Genomic DNA, 18,656 nt, shown 5'->3' on the forward strand with positions numbered 1-18,656 from the left:
TTCAAGTCTTTCAGATGCTCTTTTAATCTTCAGTGTTTCCGGCCTTTACGACACATAATAAATCACACTGGCTGACTTGATCACAAACAGTAAATGATAGTATACATTGTGTTGTTTTGGTAAGAAACCAAAAACATCTGGCTCAGAAAAGAGAATAAGTTGAGCGCCATTAGAGAATATGTTGCTGGTCTGACTGCAGGGGCTTTACAGTGACCCGACTTTACTACTCATATGGAACACATTAAACACACAAAGACACAGTATTCATGTGGAGCTGACAGCTGACAGAGGGGTACCTGCCTGGATGAAATATAACTTGCAGTGTATCCAATATGCACCCCTGGTTCGAAAACCCCCAATTGGAATTCCTCCGGATCTGGACGCTTTCCATGTGCAATTTTCCATGGATGTTGAGTCTCATCTGTCTGTGGAGAGGCAGACAGGGACAAAGGGTTAAAGGGGCTTTGGGGTCTATAGGGGGGAAAGAGATTTAACTTTTGCTGCTCTGGTTTGTTTTATGACTTGGAGGGAGCAGTGTTTGTCTGCTGAGGTGGGGTTTTTTTTCAGCCTCTCTGGTCAGCTTTGAAGGTGAGGGCCCCTCTCTCCCCAGGGTCATAACTCCACAAATGAATGTCTGGTGGTGGGGAACTGGGGGCCTCGGCCCACGGAAAGGTTTCAGCATGTTTTAAACAATCTTCTTAAAACTAGTAAAAATAAACCCTCGAGCCTCTCTGCCACTCAGGAGACGTATCAAAATTCTGAAGGACAGTTTTAACGCTGAGCATTTTTCTGGAAACTAAGTGTTGCTATGAATCTGTGTTTATACAGGCATTTTTTTTCACTCGAACCTTGACTGCAGCATTGACACAAGTTGTCTTTATCAGGAAGAGACTGTAATCTAAATGTAGCTTTAATTGGTTTTACTTAACTGCTGCCTGACATTCAGAACTGATCACAGATTGCCACTGATTTTTAAGGATAGTTTTTGTAGTTTAGAGATACTTGATAATACAGCAGGAGTCTCTGAGACATTTTCCAGTGAACCTCAGTCAACAGTAAGATACGGTAGCATGGAACAGAAAAAAACCCCACTGGCTGTCATCCAAATGGTGAATTGAAACATTATAGCACCAGAAGTGGAAAATAATCTATTATATGGGACAGGCAGCACTTATCCTTGACTCTGGTTGTTGTCTGCACTGCTGCTGAGGACTGATTTCACATTACTACACTGAACTGTTGCTGTTTTCAGACATCAAATGCAGATGGGAGAAAATTTCGAGGAAAACGGAGTCAAATGCCTCCAATCGGATGCCCTGCATTGCACGGTTAAACATCCAATCACGCTCTGTGGCTTGTTTATAAATGCTGAGCAGTTAATTCTGATTTGGTGTCACATGGCAAACGTCTGAGTGATGTTGAAAGAGGTTTCATCATTGAGGCGCACATGGCAGGAATCTCGGTCATAAATATTGCGCAACAGGTTGGTGTCTCACTTACAGTAAAATGACATGCATGAGAAAAAGGATCTGAAAACGTGTTAGAGCACATTTGATGACTGTGACGAATGTAAATTAGTTGACTATGTACAGGAAAACGGAAGAGCCAAAAAAGGCAGGTATGGTCAGATGAGTCAACATATTCTTGAGGTTGTGAAAATAAAGCAGATCTGAACCTTTGAGGCCAACAGTGAGGGGATCCAGTGTCTTTGTTATGCTGTACAAGGGGTTTTACTGGCATGGTTTGGGGCTCACTTGCCTCCTCGGAGAGAAAGGTCGCTACAAATCAACACAAAGTTGCTCTGATGAAACATTTCTAACCAGTAGGAGTGTTGTGGTGTCTTCTAGGATGACAACGCCCCCCATAGGGCACGAGGGGTAACTGAATGGTAGAAATCCTGTTCTATGGCCTTTGCACCAGATTGTAACAGAATAAAGCACGTGTGGGAGATGATGGACCAACGTGTCTCCACCACCATCATCAAAACACCAATATAAGGACTATCTTTTTTAAAATTAGACTTCATCCCTCCTGTGAGTTCCAGAGACTTGGAGGTCAATACTGAAGGACATTGAAGCTGTTCTGGCAGCACGCTTTGGTCCAGTACGTCACTAAGACACTATGCTTTAGATTAGAAATATAATTTAGACAAATATTACTAAATAGCTGCATTACATAAAAAATAATTTTGAAGCAGAGTTTTATTTAGGTATACTATATATACAGCCATATGTCTTACTTCGCAATATGTGAAAAATGCCAATAACTTCCCAATCACTGGTGAATGCAAAATCCAGTGTTTTCGGTGTAACAGAATGTGTGACTCCTTTGCTCAGCTCCTCGCTACAGCCTCTCCTCTGTCTCCTTTTAGATGGATGACACCCTGTGGTCATACTCTGTGACTACATGGCTTTTTTACTTGCATGAGCTCTGTTAAGACTGAAACACACAGGACAGTAATCTATAGCTGAACTGTTCCATCTCAGTTAAAAGCAAAATGCCAATGGCACACTCTTAATTTGAAGAAACTCTATTGAGAATGGGAGGATTTATGGACGGGTCTAAGACAATATTTCTGTTTACAAAGGAGCCCTAGCTAAATGATCGACAATGCTAACATCATCAAACAAAAAATTTAATATTATATTGTCAGGAAGGAATTTAGTGCACTGGGTTATTTCACTATGTGACCTGAAATGAAAAAAGGTCTATGTGATGGGTTATTCATGCCTCAAAGGCAGTTTGGCACATTTGTGATCCATAATGGCAGCCAGGGGAAACAGTTGTAAATTTTTAAAGCCCCTGCAGATTCATCATCCACCTACGGAGGTATTTTTACTAATATTGCCTCAGTGACAATGTAGGTGTGGAACAAGTGTGCCTGTCTGGCTTTTACACCACTCTGTTGATTTTGCATGCACGGAGGCAGGGAAACTTAAACCGAATATTGCCAGCTGAAATTATGGTTGAAATTAAAATATACAGTAGATTAAACAGCAGGGAGAACAGGAAACAGCTTGGATTGGGTTGAAAGCACAAACTCTGTAAATTGTAAACTAGCCGGCTTCTTGTGATGCACAAGAGGCCGTCATTACCTTCCGTCACTGCTTTTGTCCTCACTTGAGCCAAGTAGCATTCGTCTTTGTCGTCTGCTTGTAATGAACACAAATAGGATTTCCTCAGTGAGAAGACTGTCAACCCTCCTGTCAAACTGGCTGGACACTGAGGATGCTTGCAATCCTGTGTGATGAATTCAGCCACAATTAACTGTGCATGCACGTAAAGAGGCAGATCTGCTTCACAGGAAATACTAGAAAGTCAATGGGACTATGCTATATCATTCTGACATCTAGCTTAGCTTCATGCAACTTGTTCCGGAACTGACATCCAGTCAGATCATGAAGTAAATTGGCATGTTATGTGTTTTCAAACGGGTATACTTTACATAAAAAATAAGCAAACAAATGAGCAACTCTTTCAGGTGCAATGTTTTTTTAACAGATGCGGCATCTTTTTCAGTTGTAAAGATGATCTGTGTTTCCTTTCTTAGATTTCAGATGTTTCCACACTTGCACAGACGTTCACAGGTGAACAAAACAGAATGAAACAACAAAATGACTGAGCTGCCACACTTGCTTCCTGCAGTAGATAACAGGCTTTTGAACCACAAGGTGGAGACAGAGACTGTTATCTGAAATGGTCCCACCTCCAGGCTCAGGGGAGGAGCACAGACACAGCCCATGTTATCATTCAGCTGATAATCATCCAGTTTGGCACAGGGAGAAACTCAAGAAGTGTCACAGAGCAGGAGAGCAGGTGTTCCAATGATTTTAGAACACACAGGTGCAGCATGTGCACTCGGTTGGACTTCACACTGCGAAACATCTGATGCACTCTACTATCCTTGCAGAGAATCTGATTTTGTCTTAAGCTGCCTGTTGTGTCGAGACAACAGCGTTCAAAGACTCAATATGAATCTGGACAAAGCAGACCAGCTAAGAAGGTGATAGCAAACTAAACATAAAGCTGATTTCACCTTTGGGTTTACAAGCATGTATCACTGCAAGCATCTTTGTCAAGTGGATACTTTTCTGTGTATATATATATATATATATATATATATATATATTTTTTTTATTAAAAGCTATAGACAACCAAACACTTTCTGGTCAAAGTACAACAGCACATAAGCTCAGAATAAATAAGTACTGCACAGTTGCAGTTATTGCGCCCATATAGATATGAGACTTGTAAATCATCATGTTATACTTATGCACACTTTGAACCAAAAACTAAAATGTAACCCTTGATGTTATGAGCACAAGATAACCATCCAATCGGTGAATTATGATACACAATGTTTTAACAGCACCACATGTCTCTGAAGGAGACTTAATATGAGAGGGAAAACCTTCAGCCTCAAAACCTCAGTAGACTTCGTATCATCAGCTTATGCATTTTAAAACATCACATACAATATGCTCCACGTGCTCGACTGTATATTTACTCTGCACCACACATCTGTGTCCCATATTTTGACATACATTTAGTATTCATGGAAATCTCTTCGCATCCCTGCAGAGCTGGTGTCCGTCTCATGCATGAGGCAAACCAATAACACTTACCGGCTGTTACACTATTGATTTCAGGGCTCACAGATGCGTGCGGAATTACCTCTGAAATTCCAGCACTGACAGTTAAGAGCAGGGCTGCCAAATCTTATAAAATCGCAGAGAAACTCCAAATGAGTTTTAGAATGATCACTCAATGAAGAGAGGATATTCGTTGCCGGGTACCAACAGACGGAAGGAAAGATGGAAAGTGGCACTTTTTGAGGAACAATGAAATAAGTTCTGTCTTTACATGAGCTATTACTTATATACCTATAAAAGCAACATCTGGAATGAAACGCCTACAAAGAGAGGCAACTGGCTGGGGGAATAAATTAGGTTTTGGTACATTCAATAATACATTTACATGAGAATGTCGCTATTGGGTACAGTTACAACCTGCAAGATTTTAACAGCTGTTTGAGTGGCAACATCACGTACGGTAACTGCACAAAGCGTACAAACTCACAATATGTAATTTTCTATTCATTAGGAAATGGAAAATTCTAACTATGTTGCATGGAGATGGCTTGGGCAACAACTACATCATTATTTTTGTCATTTGTTAACCTTCTAAATATTCAATTGATTGTTGTGTCCCAAATTATTGGATTTTAATGTGATTTTGACCTTTTAGCTTGTTTAATTTGACAGTCTACAAAACAAAGACAACCCAAAGACTTACCATCGTGTTAAAAAAATATTGAATCCTCACATTTGGGAAACTGAATACAACTAATGTTGTCTTGAAAAACATTTAAATTATAAACTGGCTTGCAAAATTTTCTGTTGAACAACTAATCAAGAAATTGTTGCAGCTACAAATCTTTTTTTACAGTTAACAAATTAAAAGCACAATTTCTTAGTTTGGTCACAAATACTAGATGGCCCTGATTTAATGCTCTAATTTAACTGGAATAATTTCTCATAAAATTAATTTCACTGTTCCATCCAAAATCAGCTTGTAACAGGAAAGGTAAAACTATAATGCTTTTAAATTTTAAAATGAGTTTACGAAATGACATCTTTAAAACAGCCACCAAATGCTGTGTGAGAGAGCATGTTTTCTAATATTCTACACGTTTACTGGACATTTTTGACTGTATGATTAAAAGTACATGTACAATCCAGTGTCGCGTCTGTCCGCCTGGTCCAGTAGACTTTACATTCAAACATATATTCCAGGGTAGTCCGGTATCGCTCGTGTTATACAAACACAACTGTACAACAGTCATAGTATTTTGTCGGTTGCTATTTTTAGACATTCATATTAGACTCCTTCCAGAGGGAGCAGGGAAGAGGGAGGGACAAATTAATCAGATGGAGGTGTAGTGTCTCCCAAAGCTGGTGAGTCTAATCTTCTCCGGCAGGATGATGTTTACCGAGTGCTCCGGCTCTTCCTGGCTCGTGCTGCCAGCTTCCCTCAGCAGGTGTTCCCTTTGCTGCCGAACAAGCTGGCTGTACTTGGCATTAGCCAACCACGTCTCGCAGCGGCCAAAAAACACGATGCCCGTGGTGCCCAGGATGACCAGGCAGGTCAGCAGCGCCAGCATGCTGAAGCAGACCAGCTGACCGTGGGTGACGAGGACGCCGGACGAGTGCACGGTTTCTTTGAGGGTGATCTTCAGCAGGTCTCTCTCTGGAGGTCTGAGGAGCTTGTGGAACGCGTGAGCAGGGAGGGAGTAGTGCTGCGGGGTCAGAGCAAGCACTCGGTGTTCTGCCGGCCTGGCACCGACCGGCTTGGATCTGGTCTTCGGTCTGTGCTGCAGGGAGCATGTGGGACCTGTAAACCATTTCTGGCAAATACACCGGAAGGTACCATCAGGTTGACCGACGCAGGTGCCCTCGTTGGCGCAGGGCCGACCGGCGCAGGGAGAGAGGCTGGCGGTGTCGTTACAAGTGAAGCCCGTGAAGCCGTGTGGGCAGACGCATGTGAAAGCCAGGCCGTGGTTTGTACAGTTGCCACCGTTGAGGCAGGGGTTAGGCTGGCAGCTGTCAACGCCGATCTCGCAGAAGTCCCCGGAAAATCCAGGGGGACATGAACAGGAAGAGTAGCCTGCTGAGCCATCGGCATCCATACATGTGCCACCATTTAGACAAGGAGAGCTGGAGGACAGAGCAGCACAATGTGAATATACAGCAGAGAAAATGGACCCTCCTGTCTAGCACACAGGTTTAGTACAGCACATTTCATCCTGTGGTTTTAAAGCAGCAGACCAGCAGCGTTCTAATGGATTCAATTCACTGAATGTAGATTTCAAAAGGTCACTGTTAATAGCACTTGTTCTCAAATCATATTTTGTGTGGTGACCCAGGCCATTTTTTTTATAATATACTAGTCAATAAAATGTGTCTGCTTATGTAAACTCTTGTTGTTTGTGTACAGTGAGAAACATGCATCTCTAAATTTAGTGATATTGATTTTTTGTCAGCTGAGAAAAGTTCCATACTAACACTAAATTAACCATTTAACAACTTACCCAGTTACCAGAAACATGAGCTGTGGCACAGCAAAAAAAAACTTTCTTGTTTTATTAGCTCAGGGATTGAATTCAGAGCTGCATAGTTTATAGAGAACATCAAATAAAAGTAGAGCGGCTGAATACTGCAACATCTCTTTTTGATAAAAAGCTTTTCTTTCATATAGGAAAAGAAAATTCTTTTTTTAATCTGACTAGCCCTAAAGCTAATATTCTTAAAGGCAGATTAGACTGTAATGACACCAAAAACTACTGTTAATTGTTCAGATTTATTTTTAGATATCAGCTCTCAAGGGTTTCCTGCACACACTTAATCTGTCAGGACAAAACTTGCTGTGTGAATCTATGACACTTAAACGATGGTGCCACAAGATTTTTAACAATAGCTATAGTTTTTGCACCAAAAGAACTTTCTCAAACTGTAAAGAAAGCAGTTCGTGGTTATTTGACCAACATTTTATTTGTTTTTAAAGATCATGTAATGTGAAGAAGCTCAACTGTCATTATTATTTTTGATTCAAGAGAACAACGGGAAAACCACATATTACATAAATATTCTGCTGCAATCCTTGGACACAGTCATCCAAGATCAATAAACACAAAGAGAAAGATGCTAAACTTGGGTAAAGTAATTTTTGCGAAACAATCATGTGTAAATCTGTTTGGCATCTTTTTTTTAATCTGTCTGATCAAATGTGAAAATCTGCCTTCTTATTCTTTCTATAGGTTTTAAGGTCATGTGTTTTTATCCTCAACAGTTTATTTTAAGGTGTTTGCTGTCACACAACTGCTGTTAAAGTGAACATTTTCAAGCAAATTATAATTAAAAACTAACTTTTTGCTTATTTTACTTTTTTTTTAAATGGAAAAAAACCCTGATCTCTTTATATGTAATGCTATATACAGTTGCCGTACTGTGATAAATGCATATCAATATTAAGATTGGACTGCAACCAACACTAATGTAATTATCTCTGAATATGGTGATTATACTCCTGATTAACATTTTTCCCCCTCTGGACAATAAAATGCTAAAAAATAGCCAATAAAACTGCTTGTTTGGAGCAATCAACATCTTAAAATATTCAGTTTAACATTATCAAACAAATAAAAGCAGCCTCACCACTGAAAGGTTAAAACCACAAAATAATTCCAAATTTACCTAATTAATTAATTATCAAAAACACATGCCAACAATCGATTCATCTACTAATAACCTGACACATTATCGGTACTGGGATATTGATTTCAGACGTGTCTCCCAGCACTAATGACAAACTGCATGGCTCATCTTCTGCAAATTAAAAATCTGTAGCGGTAACAAGATATAAAAGAAGCCTCAGCTTTGCCTCAGCAATAATCTGTGTGCACCCACACATGCGGCATATCTGATCAATGCAGCTATGCTTCACAAAGCACATGCACTGATGAAAGCCTGGGATAAAAAGTGATCAATATCTCTAATAGTAGCTTGTGTAATTACACAAGTCCCTAACACGGTGTCTCTGGGAGTCAAAAGAATAATAACACTGGCATTCTTTTTAGACATCTCTGGTGCCTCATTCAGGAGCTGATTAATGAAATCTCATGCAGGCCTTTTAATGGAGACAAATTCCCCGAGAATACAGCCAAAGCTCCAGTTGTCTCACTGCAAAAAATAGACCAAAATGATTAAATTGTGAGAGGAGGAGGAGATCTGAGGATTCGCTAGGAGTGATCCGTAGGCTATTGAATATTAGGTATTTCATCCAAGTCAATAACAAGGCTGCCTGACAGAGAACAAACAGGGTGGGCTTCAGAACGTGGAGAGCTTTGTCAGCAAGCTGCATCCCCAGACAGTGTTTCATATTCATGTGATGGGCAGGAGGAGGATTCTTGAGGGCATCAGTCCTGTCGGTAATCCAGGAGTGGACAGGCAATTTCTACAGCTTAAAGGAATCCTCTCCTGTTTTTGCTTTAAATGATATATCAGACGGTAAAAATTCTAAGCGGGATTGTGGTGTCAAATCAGCACTCAAATACCAGTTTAGTATTTTGACAGAATCTGTGGAGCCTGTTGCACTTCGACTATGTGCCAACTCTGGCAAGATGCTTTGAAGGTCATCCAGAGGACCTGAAGGCCTGGTTATCTGCAAATGAGTACAAAATTAATGCTGTGTTCAAGTGTTCCCATGAAGTGAAACAGTTCAAAGAATTTGACCTTGAATGGCTTAAAGATCGCTAAATGACAACAGTAAATATGTTTCATTTGGTTTCATGAATACATGTTGATCTGGGAAGCCTTGAATCAAATAAACAGAGTTGGGTTTTTTTGTATTGAGTGCTTCTTTCTTGCTGTAATTACTACATCTGATGTACAGTCCAGACCGCCAGTTACAGGATATTTCACCCTTTTTGAAATAAAACATTGGATGCTACATTAAAATACTAGGCATCAGCTTTAATTTGAAAGGATTTACACCGAAATTTTAAAGAAATTTGTGGGAATTATGCCTTTTTAGCATATTGCACCCAAAGTTTAAGGGTGTAAAGTAATTGGGCACATAAATATAAAGTAAAACCAAATGTATTGGTGAAAGTGTTTTTAGTCATCAGCGGGTGCTTTCTATCTTCCCTTGTGATGCTCTCCAAGGTCTTTCACCACAATCACTTCGGCTCTTGCTTGGTGTTTGGTCTTCAGAAAGTGAAACGCAGCTCAATCTCATTCAAGTGATCGACTCAACCAGTTAAAGATATTCCACCTCTTCACCATGAAAACCTCTTTGGCCTCAAGTTTGGGATTGTTGTTGTTGTGAACGAGGCAAAACAAACCAATGTGTTGTGCATTTGGTTGAATCTGAGCACACAGCACACGTGCTGTTCTGTTGACTGGAGGTTTGCATCTCATGCTGAATCCTCTGAGGGCACAGTCCTGAATTCTTCTTTTGATCATTGACAGGGAATCAAGTGCGCCTGATTCGTGGGGAGCGTTCTTGGCTTGCTGTGCAGTCACAAACAGCCATGCATGTCTTCATCATGCAAATGATCTTCCATATTATTCACATGGCAGCTTCCTGTGCACACTTGCTTCAAAATTGAAATGTTGATTTTGGCACCGCTGATATTTCTGTTGGATTTGGTTATTATTCACCTGTCTTGCATGATTATATTTTTACTCCGAATAATGAATAATGTCAAGTATCAACTCTCAGTCAGTCAGCTCTGAGCAACCAAAGGTTTCTCGGGCAGATAAGTACTTTAGTTTGTAATCTGAGCATGTGATAAAAGAGTCATACTTTGTCGTGCACGCAGTTCTTTCAAATGTTGATGTAAAGGTATTCAAATTAAAGCTGATTCTTGCCACTTTAATGTAGTCTTTCACCTCGAATAGGAAGAAAAAATGTAACTGTACAAATACTTAGCTTGGATCATATATCACAGTGACTGCGACCCCCTGAAGGCTAAATTCTACTGAATATGTAGAGGTATTATGGTAAATCCCCAACGGTATGGAGACGAAGACAGTTCTGAATGTGCCGTTAAAATTATGGTCTTCGATGTTGACAGACATAAAGAAAACATCAGTTGTGTCCTCCAGCTGGCAAAAAAATAGATGCTAGATGGGGGAGCTTTTGAAATGTGATAGCCTTGTCAAGTGATAATGATGTATTTGATCTTGAAATGTTGACTTCAAATGATGCAGCGTCTGAAGCGCAGCACAGTTTGTGCTACCCAGGTACACACAGCTGGCTACTGGGTAAAGGTTTGTGAGGAAGGGAGGAGCACACAGGACTCGGCTGATGGGCCATGAATTCACTCAGTCTTTTCTTTTCACATCAGAGGATTTTTGTGGGGCTCCATAGGGTAGTGGGAGTTAGCACTTTCATCTTGCAGCTAGAAGATCCCCGGTTTGCTTCCTTCCCTTCCCAGGATCTTTCTGCATGGAGTTTGCATGTTCTCCCTGTGCATGTGTGGGTTTTCTCCGGGTACTACGGCTTCCTCCCACATTCCAAATACATGCTGAGGTTAAGTGATAACCCTAAATTGTCCAAATGTGTGAATGTGAGTGTGATTGTTTGTCTGTATATGTAGCCTGTGATAGACTGGTGACCTGTCCAGGGTGTCCCCTGCCTTGACCCATAGTCAGCTGGGATGAGCTCTAACACCCCACAACCCTAATGAGGATTAAGCGGTGTATAGATAATAGATGGAGGGATGGATTGTTGTATTTGGCATGAAAGCAAACCTTATGGCCACAGGAAAAACGTGGTTTATTTTGTTTTTTGGGGAAGATAAGCTCAATCATGCCACACTTTGCTTCTATTTGTGTAGTGTGTTGCAACTGTTGTTTCAAAGGAAATGAGAACTAATTCCTAAGTTTACTTTAAACTGAGGCTTTGCTGTAATGCCAGGGTGACAGGCTGCAATTCACTTCACCCTTAAAGCTGAGGTAGGCACTAATATTTGGTATTGTTGGGCTAAAACGCTAACCTTTTAGTATAGTGCAATTGAAATGGTCTGAGAAGGAACTAGATTAGTGCAGATTTAGAAAACCCAACCCATGACAAGTGATTTCAGCCAATCACAATACTTTCACTGATCAAATGACATAGAATGAATAGGGACAAAGTCTACAAAATTATTGTGGTGAGATGGGTTAGACGGAAGCTTTCACACAAGAGAGTGTTTCAAAGCCACAAAGAAAATGCTGACTCTTAGCTCGGCTATTTTTTTTTCATATTTCTGCCTACTGCAGCTTTAATTGGACCTGCACTAAGTTAATTTTCAAGCTAAATCAGCAGCTTCACTCTCCTTGATTATCTAAAAATGTCTGTAACACTGGTGAGCGCAGGGAAGCCTTTAGCAGCTTAAGAGCCAGATATTTCCCTTTTGAAGCTGGTAGACACCAAGAGACATAAAAGTGAGCAAATATTGGACTTAAATTCCCCAGGTGGCCTCTAAATTAATGATAATGGTGCTCCATAATTGCTGGATGTGTAAATAAGCAAATGCTTGCCAACACCAATCGCAAAAAAAGAACAGTTAGTGAGTGTGTTTACTTCCACGGAGCATCAGGTGCTTGGACCCGATGTCCCTTGTTGCCTGCTTAATTTTTTGCTGCTCTTGTGCACAATCAAGACTATTCTACTAACTGTTTTTATGCAGTGAGTTGGAGCTACGCAGCAGAGACGTCCTCATTTAAAAGTTTACTCTCCGGTTCGTGTTTGTGGAAAAAAAGGAGTTATCGAATTGGGAGTTTCTGTTTGTCTGGTAACTGTCTGCATTTGTGGAGGATAAAAACTTCCCATGTTTTCCCTGCTAACTGACCACCATTACCAGCTGCAAACATTGGCAAAACAAAAAAAAGATGACAGACACTGCACCACGTATTGACTATTGCTCCTAAAGAGAAACAAATGTGTAAAGAATGGGTGTAGTATTGCTCTACTTAAAATAAAACCGGAATAAAAAGGTGCTGGTACCCATTGGTCAGGCAAAGTCCCCTCTTCAGGTGGCAGTTGTCTCCAGCGTAGCCATGAGGACAGATGCACAGGTATCCCCCCTCTCCAGTCTCTATGCAGGTGGCATTACTAGCACAAGGCCTAGATGAGCACAGGCGAGTATCTGTTGCAAAGAAAAAAAAAGCAGCATGCTGTTTTTAGATCTTGTGTGCGCTCTCTCTCTCTCCCTGTCTCTCTCTATGCCTCTGTGCCTGTTTTTGCCTCCTGTCTTTGTTTCTACTCTCTCACTACACTCCCCACAGTAGCATCTTGTCACCAAGAACAAAACTGAGAACATAACCACCCGCGTTACACTGACAAAGGGCTCATATGCTCCAACAGAATAAGAGATGTGCTGTGTGTGCCGATAAGAAGGTCAAAGAGTGCCACGAGCCAAAAAAAAAGCTTTCTTTTAATATTTTCTCTTTGTTTCTTCCTTTTGCTTGAGGGGCTGTGAGTATTTTATATGCGAGAATGTTCATTGTAGATCCAAGCTAAATCATTACTAAAATCCTTAATCTAAATAGAGAGTCCACTGAAATGGAAATGTGACTTTTAGATGGCTTTAGCAATCACATTTTCACAGCCACAGTGTCACACCTTTGATGTTTTGAAATTTTAAATATATTTCTTGATTTTAAAAAAAGAGGATCATGGGAGGTCGCAATCTGCAAGTATAATCATCTGTTTCCACAGTCGGATTGTTTCTATTCGAGCTGTGCCTGTATAAAAATACAGTTAGCTGTTATCCTCAGGAGACCAGCTTCATTCTGGCATGTCCCTGAAGCTCAGTGACTCACCCTGAAGTCAGGCTTTCCAGAAAAGGAAGGCAGATAGGAGTGTCTGGGGAGCTTAATGAGACTCACCTTGGTCACACAGGCTGCCCACCCAGCCCTCCTTGCAGATACACTGCCATGCCTTCTCACATGTGCCGTGCAGACAGCCGGGGAAGGGCACGCACTGGTCACAGTTGTCCCCTTGCCACCCTGGTTTACATCTGATAAAAGAGGGGGGAAAAAGAACAAACCTGAACTAATAATATACCACCCACAGAGCTGCAGCAGCCCTGACCTTGTCTGTATAATGTTTGCAGGCTTTCACTCTTAAATTTGTACTGAAAGGAAACAATACAAGTTGTTTGATTATGGAATAATTGGTTAAACTCTGTACATACTTGGAGCGATAGAATGCAGTCCTTTGTGCCAGGACAACATTTCAAACCAGGCAGGATTTGCAACCGAAAAGCTTATGAGCTATCTGTTAGGATAACAATGATTTGTACTGTTCAAACAAATGATTTGGCAGTTGAGTTAACACAACACAAGTGCCAAACAAAATGTAGAAACGAAACAGAAGGATCCAGTTGGCTGAATTGTGTTTGCATTATTCTACGGGAGGAACATTTACTGCTCTAGTGATTTATGGAAATAGGGCTGCAAAAAGCCCACAGGATACAAGCTATCATCTGCACAGGAATCTGAGGTCGTTTCACTCACCTGCACTTCCCAGGCTTCTCACAAAACCCATTTTCTGTATTGCACCCTGCGCTGCATTCCCAACCTTTGAGACAGAAAGCAAAAGACAGCAGCGTGTTTGCATCAAAAAATAATAATAAGAAAAAAGCAGCATGAAACATTCAGAGCAATTAAATATTCATCCGTTGTACTTTCTTTCCACGCGAGGAGTAAATCGGTTTTGAGAAAGGAAGAGTTTGTTTTGCATGACTCAAATCTCTTTGTGTCGCTGTCAGTTGTCTCAGCGGACTGATCCAAATCTCAGATTACCTTTGGCGATGCCTGTCACCAGCAGAATGAAGACCACCGCTGTGAGACGCATCGTAATTTCGAGGAAGACCCTCTTTGTCCTGCAAAACACAAACCGGATTAAGACCTCCAACTGTGTGAAGAAGCGACATTTTTGTATATCTAAAATGCATCACGTTATTTAAAAGTTCGTTTTCACAAAACGAAAGCAAACCCCAAATGGAGACATAAAAGGGACGCCTTACAAATATGGTTAATTCTCTGAGGAGCTTTTGGATGTTTGGTTAAATATACAACAGTAAAAGATGAAAAACGGTGCAGCCAGAAGCTTAAGAAGGAAATTTAACTCAGTAGAAATTCAAATAATTTTGTAAAAATGTTGTGTTTTCTTTTTATCTCATTTGGAAAGAAGTGACGCACCTGAACCATACGTGTCTGCCCCCGAAGGTGTCCATTACGCACAAGCGAGCAGAGGAGAGAAGCCGATTAATTCCAAAATCTGCACATTTTTTCCTACAAATAATTAAAAAAAAACAACTCTAAAAAAAAATAGCTGGCTTACCTATGTCGCTTCCGCGCTCTGTCTCCAAGTGGCTTCGATCATATTTGACTAATTTTGGTTTTCTTGTTTTTAATCCAAGCGACGCGTTACGGGAAGTGCCACTACAGGTGTACTAGTGGTCTGGCTGCTGGAGGTGCTGGACCTGGAGCTTTTGACGGGACTGCTGCATCGTGCGGCGTCCCGGTGCAGTTCGCTCCTCCCACCCTATGAGGGAGAATGAGCGCACCAGTGTGACCCTCCGGAGAGACGCGCAGTAATTGTACAGCAAATCAGCTGACTGGATTCTTACAAACGCGCACCTTGTTGTCCCTGGGAAGCGATGAGGTCTCTGGGCATCATTATCTCCTCAAAACATCACTAACAAGCAGAAAACAGCTTATTTCTGCTGATTTGTGTCTTTTTTTAACCTTTAAATTAGCCTCATACTAAAAACTGTGGCCAGCAGTGGAAGAAGAATCCCATGGACGTCCTTGCTTAAGTTGCCCACAAACAGCAGTAAAGCAATGTAAACAAAAGCAGCTCACAGGCATGCATTTTAGAACTTATAGGGTAAATTAAATGTATTTAAAGTAAAATTTCTCCTAATGCATTAGAATCGACTCTTTCTGTGTAATATACACTATAGTACTGGGTTGTTATTAGTGGTGCATGTGTGACAAGAGCTAATTCTTTGTCTGCAAATTATAATAGAAGTTGGGCTAATTTCCTTTAGGTAAGTAAAATGCTTTAAGAAGTGCCCATGAAATTGTGAAATATACTGAAGTATGATGCATGCAAGTAAATCAAAACTGTACATTAATAGAGTACCGGAGTAGATGTAGCTGCACTTTACCAGATCTGACCATCACCCTACTATAAAGGTGCATAAAAATGCAAAAATGTCATAATGTACCATTAAAGACTGTTTTTTTTAGAAAGTAAACCAAAGGACAGGGGTGAAAGAAGTGTCAAGAATTACTCAAGTTAAAGTACAAATACAAAATACGGTAATACAAATATTCCAACTCAAGTAAATGTCTCCCATGGGAAATTGCCCCTGAAAGCACAGAAGAGTGTTAAGCATAAGCATGACATATTAGTATAAGATAATTGCATGTTTTGTCTGCTAGTTGCTCTTCGCTGAGTATAATGGTGTAAAAGGTGCAGCACTGGCCTCTGAAATACTGTATAAATGGAGTGCTAAAGGAAAATGCAAGTAAGTCCAAGTAAATATGACACATGTCTGAAAATTCTAATAAAAGTAAGGCTAATTGCTTTCATGGTAAGAAGAATGGTGTATAGGCTGTGAAATTGATTGGTTATTGATTGATTATTTTTTATTTCAAATCAACTTCTGACATTATCAAAATCAGACAATTTACATGAGTGATTTGAAAAGGGGATGGATGAAGCAACGCTTATAAAGTCCAAACCCTCACACACCACCAGACTTCCATATAGGACTACATTTTCCTGCCACACACAACATATAGACGAGACAAAAGACAGGCCCATTACACTTCAAACCCACACCACTCCCCCCTTTGAACACTGAAACATCTCAATTAGAACAATGGTGTCAATCCTCATTCTTTTAGGTAGATACACAATACATCGATGCAGATCCTTGAGCATCTACTTATGCTAATACATACCAACAACATACAATGTTATACAAACACATTTTGGAAAAAAAACCAAATCCAAAAACAAGAGAACAGAAAAAGGAATAAATATATTCTAGTTACAAAGGCCCCTGAAATGAACTGACATATACATGGAATTCTAAAGGAAAACAGAAATACATAAAAACTGTACATAACTACAATACTTGCGTAAATGTACTTTACTGCATTTTACCAGATTTCACCATCACCATATTATACAGGTGCAAAAAAAATGCAAAAAATATACATAATGTACCAATAAAGACTGCGTATTTAGAAAGTAAACCAATGGGCAGTGATGGGAGATGTATCAAGAATGACTCAAGTTAAAGTACAAATACAGAATAAAACAAGTATTCCATCACAAGTTAATGTCCCACTTGGAAAATTGTACTTTAAAGTGCAAAGGAGTGTTGCATTTATCATATATAACAAAACATTATTACTGATGCATTCAAGCTAGTTTCATGCTGTCAAACTGGTACAAAATCTAGCAGTGCATCAAACTTTAGAAAATGATGGTGTTATTTGCAAAATCTTTATCTGAAAAGCAATCATGACTGGAATGAAAAATGCAGTATTTTCCTCTGAAATAAAGGAGAAATAAAGGAGAAATACTCAGTCAAGTACTTCCAATAACTGGCTAAATGTATGAAGTTGCTTCCCACCTTTGTGTTGCCGAACGGATGGAATTCAGACTCACGCTTCCCCCCATTTTAAAGGGATATTGAGTGACTTCCCTTACACCCACACAGCCTACCTGTCATACATAATAATGCCCTGTTCTATTCTTAGTCCACTTATTGCCGTCCACACTTCCCTTATCCTTCCCAAGGGCAGGGAATGGTATTTTCCCTCCCACGAAGTATACGACTTAGTCTAAAGGCCTAATTATGAGTTTCACCTCTCAGACAATATTAGATTAGCAATATAGATCTTGAAAATGTTGGCCGAGCAAGCGGAGAGGCTAAGCTACTACTCTGTGTGTCTAATCCCCTTTGCTGGCGATCTTTGTACAGATATAAGATGCAACCTGTGTCCCGCAGCTTTTGAAGGGGAAGCCGAGTGAATACGTTTCCTTGAGGAGTGAATCATCAGTGACAGCAAAACTCTCATCATTCCAGACGTTATTAGTTTTCCGGCATTTCTCGTAGATCTTTTTACAAACATGGCATTTTGAGGAGATGTTTCGAGATTAAAAACAGGTGTGTGGGTTTCAGTCTAGACAGTGGGAGCAAGAGGGGCACATATATGAATGCAAATAAGGAGCAAATCAATGCGTGTGTGTGTGTGTTTTTTTTAGTTGAATCAGGGCAAATAGAAGACAGTCTTTTCTTTTCTCACAGAATCAGTCTGAAACAAGGACATGCAGCTACAAGCAGTCAGTGGAGGAGAAATGGATAACTCTCTCCAGATCTGATATAATCTTCTCAGGGGTCTCCAGTCTCATATCGGCCCAGTTCAATTTGACCGCTGTGTTTATTTTCAAACCTCCAGAGATGGAGCCCAGTTGAACATTACAGTGGTGATGTGGTTGTCTCACCAACCAGATCCACATCAGTCAACTCTGAGATGTCTCAGGCTTGTATGTGCTTTATTACAGTGGAGGAGTCATCCATGGGATTTATCCCCCCCCCCCCCCCCAGTGTGCTAGAGCACTCTGGACTGAAACAGATAGGTTTAAATTGGACATTATGGATCTGAGGATGAGAGTGTGTGAATTCTTGGGTGTCTTGGTGCCTGTTATAAAGTTATATTTGGTTCCTGCATTGAGATAAATTGTTTTCTCTACATTAATGGAAGCGTGTTACATATTTGAGGTGGAATCGATCTGTATGAACTGAAATGATTACATAACTGATTAGCTGGTCAAAAGAAATGAGCTCAAGACTGAGTCTGTAAGTCTGTGCTGTGCATTCTGAGTGAAAGCTAAAATGAGAGTCCATTCATTCATTTAGCTATCATTTAAACTCACTGAGGCATGGAGATGTCATTTACCACAGGGCTGAAAAAGAAAATATAATGCTTAAACATTTAAATAAAGACATTGCTAGCGGATTTTCTGCATTATGTGAAACTATGGAGAATATTTTTCAGTTTTTCTGACATTTTTAA

At 40.3% G+C, this 18,656-nt stretch overlaps 1 protein-coding gene across 2 annotated transcripts; it reads right to left on the reverse strand.

Annotated features, from left to right (window-relative positions):
• On the reverse strand, positions 1-15,127 carry LOC110953079 (protein delta homolog 1). 2 transcript variants are annotated; one of them, XR_007942277.1, is made up of 8 exons: positions 14,896-15,127; positions 14,754-14,768; positions 14,355-14,434; positions 14,067-14,130; positions 13,437-13,567; positions 12,553-12,694; positions 3,096-6,716; positions 1-425 (listed from the first exon to the last, which is right to left on the reverse strand). XR_007942277.1 is itself a non-coding variant. In XM_022196915.2 (7 exons), the coding sequence occupies exons 3-7, from the start codon at positions 14,404-14,406 to the stop codon at positions 5,927-5,929; spliced, it is 1,179 nt and encodes a 392-aa protein (XP_022052607.1). In that variant the 5' UTR covers positions 14,407-14,434; positions 14,754-14,768; positions 14,896-15,127; the 3' UTR covers positions 1-5,926. The 2 variants fall into 2 exon arrangements, 1 of the variants encoding a protein (XP_022052607.1); XM_022196915.2 differs by having other exon boundaries at positions 1-6,716.
• Between the last annotated feature and the right edge of the window lie 3,529 nt (positions 15,128-18,656).

The sequence above is a fragment of the Acanthochromis polyacanthus genome, chromosome 1 (genome assembly GCF_021347895.1).
Source record: "Acanthochromis polyacanthus isolate Apoly-LR-REF ecotype Palm Island chromosome 1, KAUST_Apoly_ChrSc, whole genome shotgun sequence".
NCBI lineage: Eukaryota > Metazoa > Chordata > Actinopteri > Pomacentridae > Acanthochromis > Acanthochromis polyacanthus.

Bases quoted from the DNA above. Each gene is read 5' to 3' on its own strand.
- LOC110953079 (XM_022196915.2), bottom strand. From the start codon at position 14,406: ATGCGTCTCACAGCGGTGGTCTTCATTCTGCTGGTGACAGGCATCGCC. The intron at 14,131-14,354 runs GTAATCTGAGAT...TCTGTCTCAAAG, and splicing joins GGTGACAGGCATCGCCAAAG to GTTGGGAATGCAGCGCAGGG. The intron at 12,695-13,436 runs GTGAGTCTCATT...TCTTTGCAACAG, and splicing joins GGGCAGCCTGTGTGACCAAG to ATACTCGCCTGTGCTCATCT.